Source organism: Gavia stellata, unplaced genomic scaffold (assembly GCF_030936135.1).
Source record: "Gavia stellata isolate bGavSte3 unplaced genomic scaffold, bGavSte3.hap2 HAP2_SCAFFOLD_104, whole genome shotgun sequence".
Classification (NCBI taxonomy): domain Eukaryota; kingdom Metazoa; phylum Chordata; class Aves; order Gaviiformes; family Gaviidae; genus Gavia; species Gavia stellata.
In genome coordinates this window covers 101628-113747 of record NW_026776390.1, presented here as the reverse complement: position 1 = coordinate 113747, position 12120 = coordinate 101628, and the positions used below count along the sequence as shown (strand labels likewise).

General features: G+C 56.9%; 1 protein-coding gene across 1 annotated transcript; it reads left to right on the top strand.

The window, feature by feature from the left end:
• The first annotated feature begins 2744 nt into the window (after window positions 1-2744).
• Window positions 2745-5593, top strand: LOC132320934 (PHD finger protein 7-like). The gene is made up of 8 exons (XM_059834576.1): window positions 2745-2787; window positions 3119-3210; window positions 3302-3391; window positions 3662-3786; window positions 4030-4296; window positions 4515-4628; window positions 4781-4899; window positions 5070-5593. The coding sequence occupies exons 1-8, from the start codon at window positions 2745-2747 to the stop codon at window positions 5591-5593; spliced, it is 1374 nt and encodes a 457-aa protein (XP_059690559.1).
• The last annotated feature ends 6527 nt before the right edge of the window (window positions 5594-12120 follow it).

Sequence of the window (12120 nt, the reverse complement as noted above, 5' to 3'; positions counted from 1 at the left end):
GCAACACCGTTACAGACAGTCACACCAACACCGAGACCGTTAGCGGCACAGATACCACTAGAGATACCCTCGCTGACACTGTTTCAGCTAGAGGGAGAATTACACATACACACACACAAACCAAACACACGTGCACGTACACGAAGCATTGCAAGACACACAGACCATTGGCGATGCAGATACAGTTTCAGGTACAGTGACAGGTACAGCTACAGATACCAGTAGAGGCACAGGTACTGGCACCCGCAGAAATACAGGTACCGGTACCATCACACAGACCAATGCAATTACAGACACAGATTCACGTGGAATTGCCGATAGAATTGCAGATGCAGGCACAAAATAGATATCATTCCGGACACAGGTACAATTGCACATACAATTAAGGAGAGAAGAACAGTCACAGATCCAGCGCACATGCAATTGCCCACACAACAGCAGATACAGCAAGTGACACCATCACCGACTGAGGTAACTTGACAGACAGAGGAACCATCACACATAAAGGCGCTGATACAAACACAGCAACCGTTACACACAGATGGGCTGTTCCAGGCAGAGGTACAGCTAAATATAGAGATAACTACACAGACAGTCACAGGCAGGGACTGGAGCTATACCCAGGAGCAGCAAAACATCCCAAATCTGCCTAGGAGGAGTCCCAGAGAGCTACGGGGCAGGGACCTGCCTCCGACATACACAAAACTCCTCCGGTTGCATCCTTGGAGGAGTCTGGGGCTGCTCCCTGCGCAATTTAGCTTTCTCCAGAGGAGACCAACACACTACAAGCATGGACCTGCTTCCAACATGCAGAAAACTCTTCAGGCAACTACTTAGGAGGAGTCTGAGGTGCCACGCGTGACTTCAGCTGTCTCCCGAGGAAGCCAAAACACTCTTGGAGATGTCAGGGAGGAGCCCCGGGGAGATATCGGGCAGGGACCTGCCTCAAACATTGAAAAAACTTTTCATGTAGCTGCCTAGGAGAGGTCTGGAGCTTCTACCGGAGGTGTGGGCTATAGCCAGCAAAGGCCAAAACAGTCCAAATCTGCCTCGTTAGAGTCCCAGAAAGCTGCAGGGCATGGACCTGCCTCAAACATTGACCATATTCCTCAGCTGCCTTCCTTGGAGGAGTCTGGGCGTGCTACCTGCCAAATTCAGCTGTCTCCAGGGGAGGTCAAAACATTCCGGAGCTGCCTGGGAGAAGTCCCAGGGCTGCAACAGGGCATGGACCTTCCTCCAACATAATCAATGCTCTTTGGGTGGCTAATGAGAAGAGTCTGGGGTGGCTGTTTGGCAATACACTTGTCTCCAGAAGAAAACAAAATGCTCCTGGAGATGCCTGGCAAGAGCTGTATGACATCACAAGCACCTGCACAAGAGAGCTTGACCGACCATGACCTCAGCTGTACAAGTGAGTTTGCTGCTAAAGAAACTATACCAAACCAGCTGAAAGCAGCACATTTCCAACATAATTGTGCAAACTCACGTAATAAATATGCACTAAGCGCACTTGCACAGGGGGCTTGCATCTAAATGTACGCAGTTCTCTCTTGGGAGAGAATCTGAAGGGTAAAAGTGCAAAAACTCATGGGTTGAGGTAAAGACACTTTCATAAGAGGAAAATAAACCAAACCACAACCCAAAACAAAACAAAGAAAAACAAGTGATGCAAACCAAACGCAATTCCTCGCCACCAGCCGAGCGATGCCTAGCATGCCAATGGCAGCTCCGGAACCTGCCCATCCCCCACAATTTTATTGTGAGCCCATCGTCATAAGGTCTGGGATATCCATTTGGTCATATGGGGTCAGCTGTCCCGGCTGTGTCCCCTCCCTGCTTCTTGTGCACCCCCAGCCTACTCGCTGGTGGGGCTGTGTGAGAAGCAGAAGAGGCCTTGACACTGTGCACGCTCTGTTCAGCCATAGCGAAAGCATAGGTGGGTTTCCAACACTGTTTTGGTCACAAATCCAAAACATAGCACCATACAAGCTACTATGAAGAAAGTTAACTCTGTCCCATCCAAAACCAGTACACATGCTCAGCGCTGCCACCAACTCCACACTCAGTGAGGTCCCCCTCTCTGTGCTTGCTGCCACCCCTGTCACACCTTGCAGTGTCCCCAGACCCCAAACTTTTCAAGGTCCCCAGCCCCTTGCTCGGTACATCCTAGTCCCCACTCTTAGTGCAGTCCACATCCCCATGCAGTTGACCCCTATCCAGCCGGGATGGGCCTGCCTCCAAGGAGACTCCGCAGCCTCTCTGGGCAACCTGTGCCAGCACTGCAGCCCCATACGGGTGCAAGAGCAGCCGCCCCCCCAACTTGGGTGCCAAGGGCTCAGCCCTGGCCTTGGCACTTTAGACCCACCACCGTGAGGCGGTGGCCGTGTCACAGGGTGGGGCAGGTAGCTGAGGGCGCCCTTGCCCATATTGAGGGGATACGCAGACGTGTGGTGGTGATGTCACAGCGGCCACTGTGATGCATTGCCAAGGCCTGGATAAAGGGCTGCTGGGCTCCGGCCGTGTGTCAGTGCAACCTGGTGAGGTGAGGAGAGGGCAGGCGAGGAAGGGGCTTGCCCAGGGCTGCCGAGGGAGGAGGGCAGCCTCACACCTTGGGGCTCCAGGGCCTGTGCTGCAAGCTCACCGTGTCCTGCTGCTCCCTCAGGGTTGGCAGAGGAGCGTCTGGAGGAGAAACCCCGGCACTGCTGGGGCAGAGGCTCTCCAAGCGCTCGCCATTGACGTGCACCATGTTCGCCATGAAGCAGCAGGACCCCGACTCGAGGGAGCAAGGTGAGAGCAAAGTATCTCTCCCCACAGCTCCCCATGGCTGGCAGAGGGGTTGTCGGGGCAGTCTGTGTGTGGCCAAGACCGGTGGCAGGGGAAGGCAGGAGCTCCCCAAGCACCCCAGGGCAGGGTCCCTCCTCAGCAAGCGGGGCCCAGGCTGGGCTGTGGGCACCTGCTGGGGCACCCGTGCCTGCTATGCCCCCTTCTTCTCCAAAGGCCCCAGCCCTGCCCTTCAGCCAGCTAGGCAGGGTCAGAGCAGGGCCTTGGGGGTGATCCCGCAGGGAGACTTCCCCTGCAGAGGTGCTCATTCCCAGCGGCATTTGCTCTCTCCCCTCAGCATGCATGCTGTGTCGCCGGGCAGAGGCTGACCCAGATATCTGTGGGTACAAAACAACAAAGAAAGGGCTCTGTGCCCACACCTATTGCCTGGTGAGTTCCCCCGGGACTCCCTCCAGCTTTCTGCCAGGAATAGTCCCTTCCTTGCTGATCTAATGCGCTCCTGGCCTTCTCTGCTCTGCAGTTTCTTGCCAGCGGGCGTTTTCCGCAAGAGCGCAGGAACAGGTTTCTTGTTGAGGACACCAGACGCGCAATCCAGGAGGCAGCCCAGAAGGTGAGGACCTGGCAAGAGCAGGGAGGTTTGCACCAGGAGAGCTTTGCGGGAGCTCCTCCTGGCCCCCAAGAAAGAAATCCCAGCCCTTCCATCAGCTCTGGGACAAATGCCTGCTCCCAGCAGCTCCACCGAGGCTCCGGCACAAGCAAAAGCCTCGTGCACCATGCGGATCTGTGGGGTGTGAGCCAGCAGTGCCCACAGCCCAGTGGCGTGGGGCCAGCCACGCATGCCCGGAGCCTGCTGCTGATGGGTCCGCTGTGCTCTTTCCAGCGCTGCTTCGTTTGCGGCGAGATGGGAGCCACCATCACCTGCCGGGAGAAGGGGTGCGACCGCAGCTTCCATCTCCCCTGCGCCTCAGAGGGCGAGTGTGTCACCCAGTTCTTCGGGCTGTACAGGTAAGGGCTGCCGGCCCTTGCGCAGGAGCCTCCTTGTCTCCAAGCCCCCTTCTGCCAGCAGTGGGCACCCAAGTGAGGAACCTACAGGGACACTTCCCAGCAGCCTGCCACAGCCACAGCCACGGCCAGAGCCTGGACAGGGTCTGGGGCTCCTTCACAGCTCCTCTGCCTTCCTCACCATTGCCAGGGAGGGACTCAGCACGTCTCATCTCACCTTGCCCATCCCTTCCATCTTCCCCCCAGGTCCTTCTGCTGGAAGCACCGCCCAAAGCAGGCAGTGCAGGCCACTCCAGAGCAGAGCAGCACCTGCGTCATCTGCTTGGACCCTGTGGAGGACAAAAAGTCCTACCGCACCATGGTGTGCCCAGCATGCCAACATGCCTGGTTCCACCGGAGCTGCATCCAGAAGCAGGCTATCCATGCTGGCGTCTGCTTCCGCTGCTTGCATTGCCAAGACAAAGATCTTTTTGTGATGGAAATGCTCACCATGGGGATTCGAGTCTCCAAGAGGTTGGTTTTTCTCTTCCCAAGTCACAAGACGTCAGGCGCAAGCGTGGTGCCAGGCCAGGGACTGCCCCGGCAGGCCTGGCCTTCTGCTGTCCCCTGACTCTTGTCCGCAGCTTCATGGAGGAGTTGGAAACCGGGCGGGGCGGGAGAGCAGGGACGGCCTGGGTCTGCCTGATGCTGGGGCAGCAGGGGCTCAACACTTTCCCTTCCTTCTCCGGCAGACAACCATCATGGGAGAGCGACCAAGCCTTTGGACTGGTATATCAGAGGCACATCCTCTGCAGTGCCCGCAAGTGCCTTTGCCCGAGAGGCAGGGAGCAGGCAGAGGAAGAGGGGTAGGTTGCCAAAGCAGCAGTCTAGGGCTCTACACGGGAGCTCTGCCTCCGCACAGGCTCGGGGAGGAAGCACTTAGAAAAAAGGCTCTGCCAGGCAGTCCCCTGCTGGTGTCACTTTGTCCTCGCAACCAGCAACCCGTTTGCTTCCACAGGTCCTGGCAACTGCTCCTGTGCAGCTCTTGTGCTGCCGAAGGCATCCACCGGTGCTGCTCCTACTTGTGGAATGGCACAACCACCTGGGAGTGTGATTGCTGTGCTGGCCTGGGCACTGGTAAGAGGCAAAGCACCCGGGTGCCCCTGCGCTGGGGCCAGGGGCCAGGCTAGGCCTGGTAGGGGGGGCTTAGGGTGGGCTTGGCTCCAGGAGGGCTGTGGGCACCACGATGGCCTCTCCTGCCCGGAGCTGGGTGGCTGTGCTGCTGACCTTCCTGCCTCCCCTCACAGCCTCCAGTGACAATTCAGAGCTTGCCAGCTGCAGCACCGCCAGCCAGGCGGCAGCAGGGCTTTCCCACAGCTCCCTGGTGTATGAGAGCAGCAGGCCCAGCACCATCACCCAGGCACCCCTGGGGCCATCCCACAGGTCCCCAGTGCCTGAAAGCAGCAGCCGCTCCAGCCACCCTGGGCCAGACCGGATCCGACACCGCTCGCGGTTACAACGTCGAGCGCAAAAGCCGTACAGCCGGCCTGGAAAACACCGTGGGACCAGCTGTGTGCCAGCCCCAAGTGCTGAGCCCAGAAGCCCCAGCACTGCCGAGCAGGTGACAGAGGGGCTCCTCCTTGGCACCCTGGCACTCGAGAGGAGCCGCTCCACCTCCGCCAGGCAGGCGGCATCAGGGCTGTCCTGTGGCGCTCTGGCGCTCAAGACCAGCAGCCGCTCCAGCAACCCTGGGCCAGACCGGATCCGACACCGCTCACGGTTAAAGCGTCAGGCGCAAAAACCATACAGCCGGCCTGGAAGACGCTGCTGACTGGTCACGCACCAGCTCCAAGTGCTGGCCCCCATCCCCCAGCACAATAAAGTTGGCTGCTCATCTCATCTGACCTGGAAGATCCCATGCTCATTTGTCAGTCACGAGGCTCAGGCGGCTGCGCCCCGCTGGGGCTGGGCAGTGCTGCCAGTTTTGGAGGGAGCTGCCTGATCTGCGGAAAGGTGCCCGGTTTGGGGCTGTTTCTGCATTTGGCAGCTCTTTCTGGACTTGGGGGACCCTTCACAGGTTTAAGGTGTGCTCCTGGGCTCGGGGGTGTTTGTGGGTTTGGAGGTTGCAAACAGCTTTTGGGGTGTGTGTCTGGGTCTGGTGGGTGCTGCCAATTTGAGGGGAAACCTCAGGGTTTGGGGTTGTTGCCGTGTCAGGTGCGTGCTGGAGGTTTTGGGGGGTGCTGCCGGGTGTGGGGTGCACCTGGCTTTAGGGTTTCTTCCTGGATTTGGGCAATGCTACCAGGTCTAAGGGTTATTTCGGGTTTGGGGGTGCCAGTGGGTGGAAAGCTGTTGAAAGCAGCACCTGCTCTGGTGGAAACAAGCCCTGTCCCTGCAGCAGTGCCAGCAGTGCATCTCAAAAGGTGCTGGGCACCGTCGTGGTCACACTGCGCCGTACGGCTGCTTCTGTGAGCAGCTCGGGCACCCGGCTGGCCACCCGTGAGAGGAGCTGGGGTGCCACCCTCAGATGTTTTTAACTTGCCCCATGTGAGGTGAAATCGTGTCTCAGTACTTCACGATCGTACACACCGTGCTGTATTCCGCAACAGGAGAGGGATGTAAGTTGACATTTTTAAGCTGGATGGAAACAGCAGCTTGACTTTATTAAATGTCTTGGCACATCTCCGATCAGCTCTGACAGCAGCCTCTGCCTTCTAGTGATACTGGGTAAGATCACGAACCGTTAGTCTCCTGCTAGGTTTTACCTGCAAACACTTCTGTGTACTTCTTCCTGCACCTGCTTTTGTCCCTGTAAAACCACCAGCTGGTCTCTGGGTCTTTTGCTTTGTAGTCAATGATCTTCTTCTGCAGTTCAGTTCATCTGCATTTCTCTCTTCTCTCTCACTCCCTCTCTCTTTTGGATAGCTGAATAGTCTAATAACCTGTTAAAGAGAAGATCAACCAGGTGCCTCTTCCTGTACTAAAGAACACAGTGTAGGAGGGAAAGGCAGAGGTGTCTCATGAGGAGACTTGCAAAAACGCAAGGTGACGGGCAGTTTCAGCCGTGCTTGGCGGCAGTGGTTGCTGTAGCCCTGCAAAGGTGAGTTTCTGGCTTGGTTCTGCCCGTGCCTTTGGTTGGTGTGGGGTCTGTGGGGCTGCCTGGAGTGTGGCTTCATGCCCTGCCTGCTAGGCTGATTTGTCTGCTTTGGGAAGATTTTAAGCTGTTGGATAGGTGGGACTGAGAGCAGGGAAGGCATCTGGCTTTGGGCTCTTGTGTGATTTCGTTAGTGCAAGGACGCTGACTACTTTTTGGGTTATCCCTGTTGTTCAGTCCAGGTACATCAGCTTCCGAGAAAGGGAGAAGTCTAACGGCAGCATCCTCCCCAGCAAGTTTTGTTCTAGGCATCTGTCTGTCTGATGTCCACTGAAAATAGCTCTTGGCCCTCTCTGCTCTTGGCGAGCTAGGGTTGTGCTGGGGGCAGGCAAAGTGGGGCACGTTACTTTGCCATGAGCTCTCCTGTCAGCGTGCCTGGCGTTTTGGTTTTCAGTATTTCTAATTCCTTTGCCTGGTGATTAATGACTGGAAAGCATGGAAGTTTGCTGGAATGGTCTCCCTCTCCTTCCTCCCGTCCACCCTTCTCCCTGGACTCAGCTCTTTGGTAGAGAGCCCCGTAGCAGTCAAATAGGCCTTAAAAACATTTGCCATATGAGAGCAACTTTTAAGGTACGGTATCTGGTCTTTCGAGGCCTAAGTTCCTCCCAGGGGAGCCCGCTGCAGACATCTCTCTCTCTCTCGATCACGCTCTCAGCAGCAGGACGGAGCAGTGACTTTCCCCCCTTTGCCCCCCTGGGGCAGCTGTCCCAAGCGCCTGACAGGCAAACTGCCCATCCTGTGTGCGGCAGCAGCGTGTCGAGCAGTGCCGGGCCGAGGGGCAGCCGAGGCGGGAGAGCGACCCTGCGCTCAGCAGGATCAGGGCGCTCTCTCCTCTGCCGCCATGAGCAGCGCTGGCAGGACGAGCCTCCCCTGCCCGGCCTCTGGCTCGGCTGCACCCGGCAGCCAGGAAGGCTGGGAAGAGGGAAATGGGTTTGAGCTGCCCTTACCACGGGTGTCCTCAAACAGTGGGAACTGGTTTAGGCTGGGGAGCGGGGCCCCCCCGCTGCCCCCGGCCCGTCCCTCACACCTTTCTCCTCAGGCTGCTCAGCCTCTGCCCCCTCCAGCCCCACCCCAGGTGGCTGTGACTGACAGGCCACCTCGGCTCTGCTGATTGGCTCAGCCATGGCCAATGGCGTGGCTGTTGCTGGGCGGGCAGGGGCAGCCTGGGCCTCTCCTCACAGAGCCGCCCTGTGCCCCCTCACAGGCGAGCAGGGCCTGACCTGGGCAAGGTTGATGTCATTTGTTGCCAAGTAAAAAGGGAGCAGGAGAGCAGCAACAAAAGCAAAGGAAACCAGCTTCCCCCAGCCCCGCTCTTCCCAGGCTCAGCCTCACTCCTCCCTTCCCGACTCCTCGGCCCCTTGTCCCCCCCGAGCGACGCAGGGCGACGGGGAAGGGGGCTGCGGGTGGCCCACAGCGCCTCATCTCTGCTGCCCCTTCCTCCTCGCGCTCCTCCCCGGCCCCCTTGGGCCCCACGGGCCACAGCTCCGCCCAGAGAACCTGCTGCCTCCTGGGCTCCTCTCCGGTGGCTGCAGCTCCTGCCAGGAGCCTGCTCCGGCCTGGGCTCTCCATGGGCTGCAACCTCCTGGTGGAGCTGGCGATGGCCGCCCGAGGGTGACAGCGTTGGTGGCTGGATCCCCTTCCAGGTGTCCGTTTCACAGAATCACAGGCTACGGGAAGGTGGCCGGGAGGTGACCTGGAGGGTGAAGTCACCTGGTGCAAGCCCCTGCTCAAGCAGGGCCACCTGCAGGCGGTTGTCCCTGACCATGTCCAGAGGGCTGTGGAACATCTCCAAGGACGGAGACTCCGCAAGCTCCCTGGGCAGCCTGGGCTGGTGCTCGTCACCCACACAGCACCCTTTGCACTTCCCCTTGCCAAACTGCGTGAGGTCCCTGTCAGCCCATCTCTCCAGCCTGCCCAGGCCCCTCGGGATGGCCGCACGACCCCCCGGCCTAAGCGCCGCTCCTCCCAGCCTGGTGTCATCTGCCAACTTGCAGAGGGTGCACTCTGCCCCATCAACCCCACATGAAGGAAGATGTTAAACAGGATCGGACCCAGTATGGGGCCCTGGGAGGCACCGCTACTCACTAGTCTCACACTAGTCAACATGGGTCCACAGAGGGAAAGTCCTGTTTATCTAATTTGAGCTCCTTCTATGATAAGGTTGTCTGCCTAGTGGATGAAGGGAATCACAGAATCACTAAGGTTGGAAAAGACCTGTAAGATCATCAAGTCCAACCATAAAACAACCAACCAACCAACCAAACAAAAAACAAAAAAAACCCCACCACTACACACACACCCACAAAGAGAAAAACCAAAACCACCCACAAACCACAAAACACCCACATCCCACACCAAAACAACCCACCCACACCACACAGCACCATGCCCATCAAGCCACAGCCCACAATGCCACATCCACACGCTCCTTGAACACCTCCAGAGAGGGTGACTCTACCACCTCCCTGGGCAGCCTGTTCCAATGTTTCACTACTCTCTCAGTACAGAACTTTTTCCTAATATCCAGCCTGAACCGCCCCTGGTGCAACTTGAGGCCATTTCCTCTAGTCCTGTCACTAGTCACTTGGGAGAAGAGGCCAACACCCACCTCTCTGCAACCCCCTTTCAGGAAACCATAGAGAGTGATAAGGTCTCCCCTCATCCTCCTCTTCTCCAGACTGAACAACCCCAGCTCCCTCAGCCGCTCCTCATAAGACTTGTGTTCCAGACCCCTCACCAGCTTCGTCACCCTTCTCTGGACACGCTCCAGCACCTCAATGTCCTTCTTGGAGTGAGGGGCCCAAAACTGAACACAGGATTCGAGGTGCGGCCTCACCAGAGCCGAGTACAGGGGCACGATCACCTCCCTACTCCTGCTGGCCACACTATTTCTGATACAGGCCAGGATGCCGTTGGCCTTCTTGGCCACCTGGGCACACTGCTGGCTCCTCTTCAGCCGGCTGTCAATCAACACCCCCAGGTCCTTTTCTGCGGGGGAGCTTTCCAGCCACTCGTCCCCAAGCCTGTAGCGTTGCCTGGGGTTGTTGTGGCCAAAGTGTAGAACCCGGCACTTGGCCTTATTGAACTTCATCCGGTTGGCCTGTGCCCATCGATCCAGCCTGTCCAGATCCCTCTGCAGAGCCTTCTGACCCTCGAGCAGATCAACACTCCCTCCCAACTTGGTGTCATCTGCAAACTTGCTGAGGGTGCACTCTATCCCCTCATCCAGATCATCAATAAAGACATTAAACAAGACCGGTCCCAAAATTGAGCCCTGGGGGACTCCGCTTGTGACCGGCCGCCAGCTGGATTTCACCCCATTCACTACAACTCTCTGGGCTCAGCCATCCAGCCAGTTTTTAACCCAGCGAAGAGTGCACCTGTCTAAACCACGAGTCGCCAGCTTCTCCAGGAGAATACTGTGGGGAACAGTGTCAAAGGCTTTGCTGAAGTCCAGGTAGACAACATCAACAGCCTTCCCCTCATCCACTAGGCGGGTCACCTGGTCATAGAAGGAGATCAGGTTGGTCAAGCAGGACCTGCCCTTCATGAATCCGTGCTGGCTTGGCCTGATCCCTTGGTTATCCTGCACGTGTCCCGTGAGCGCCCTCAAGCTGAGCCTCTCCATAACCTTCCCCGGCACCAAGGTCAGGCTGACAGGCCTGTAGTTCCCCGGATCCTCCTTCCGGCCCTTCTTGTAGATGGGTGTCACATTGGCAATCTTCCAGTCATCCGGGACCATTTCTTTACCAAGAGGGTGTTCAAACACTGGAACAGGCTTCCCAGAGAGGTGGTCGATGCCCCAAGCCTGTCAGTGTTTAAGAGGCATTTGGACTGTGCCCCTAATAACGTGCTCTGACTTTTGGTCAGCCCTGAACTGGCCAGGCTGATGGACTAGATGATCGTGTAGGTCCCTTCCAAACGAACTATTCTGTTCTGTTCTGGTTTATCCTATGCTCTGCTATGCTCTGCTATGCTACTCAATGAGTCAGAAAAAGTCACAGTTCTGTGAGAAGGAACGGACCTACAGCTCTTATGGGCAGTGCCCATTTGGGCCGCAGCACCTCAGCTGTGGCAGCAGGGAGGAGGACAGCCTTCTCCCAGGGAAACCTGAGCAGTCAGCGCTTCGCTGTTCTGTACTGCATGTGCAGGGTGGTCTTCACGCTTGTGCTGTGCTGCACAGATCCCTTGGCCACAGGACAACCTCAGCAGCTCTTTGCCACAGAGGAACTGCAGCCAGGTCCCACTCTGTACTGGCCATTATGCCTCCTGCCTGGCTTTGCCTGTACCTAAGAGTGCAGCAAGAAGTTCTCAGGAGAACGGTGTTTCTGTTTGACCGTAGAAATGATAAATAGTGGTGTTTCCTTGTAAGAAAATCCTATGGTAGCTTGAATGACGAAACCAGGAGACTCTTCTATGGATGGGGTCTGCATGGTGTGCAGTGTGTGGGTTGGAAGCCCATTCAGTGCTACTCCACCTGGGGTTCCCACCATCTAGAGTGACATAACATTAGCTATATGATTCTCCCCTTATAGTGTTAGCGCTAATGAACAGCATTTTAAATGATATGTCACAGAGCCTGGGTGCCTTTCTTACTGGGATCATAACAGACCAGCACCTGCTGGGGAGAACCTCTCTCAGCACCCTTGGGTACACCCCCTCCGGTCCCATGGACTGGTAAGGGTGTAGTTTGCTCAAGCAACGCCTGGCTTGGTCCCCATCCACGGCTGGTTTTTCCTGTCCTGAGTCCTGCCTCAAAGCACAAAGGTCTGGGAGACCTCCCTGGTGGTAACTGAGGCAAAGAGGTCACAGACTGTCTCAGACCTACCTACACCTACTCTTAATAAATTCAGCAGTGCCCCCCACAGTGCCTCTGTTTCTTCTTTAGCTGTTCCTGAAGTACCAAAAGCTCATCTTTGTGCCTTTGAATTCCCTTTCAAGTTTCAATTGAGTTTTGATATGAACCGTTGCTGTGCTTGGAGGATGTCATCCTTGAAGACAACATGTATCGAGGCACACTGTGAAAATGATTGGCGTGTTCCTTGACTGTATCATCAAGGGAGTGAGTAAAGACCCCAGTGTGATGTGCTTTGTGTTCACGCAATGCCTGCAGCTAGTGGGCAGAGAAGGGACAGGCCTTGCCTCTCTGATGGCATCTGATGGCCGATGTCTCTGATGGCATCAGTGTATGGCACACAGGCACCAAA

Bases quoted from the DNA above. Each gene is read 5' to 3' on its own strand.
- LOC132320934 (XM_059834576.1), top strand. From the start codon at position 2,745: ATGTTCGCCATGAAGCAGCAGGACCCCGACTCGAGGGAGCAAG. The intron at 2,788-3,118 runs GTGAGAGCAAAG...CTCTCCCCTCAG, and splicing joins CCCCGACTCGAGGGAGCAAG to CATGCATGCTGTGTCGCCGG. The intron at 3,392-3,661 runs GTGAGGACCTGG...TGCTCTTTCCAG, and splicing joins TCCAGGAGGCAGCCCAGAAG to CGCTGCTTCGTTTGCGGCGA.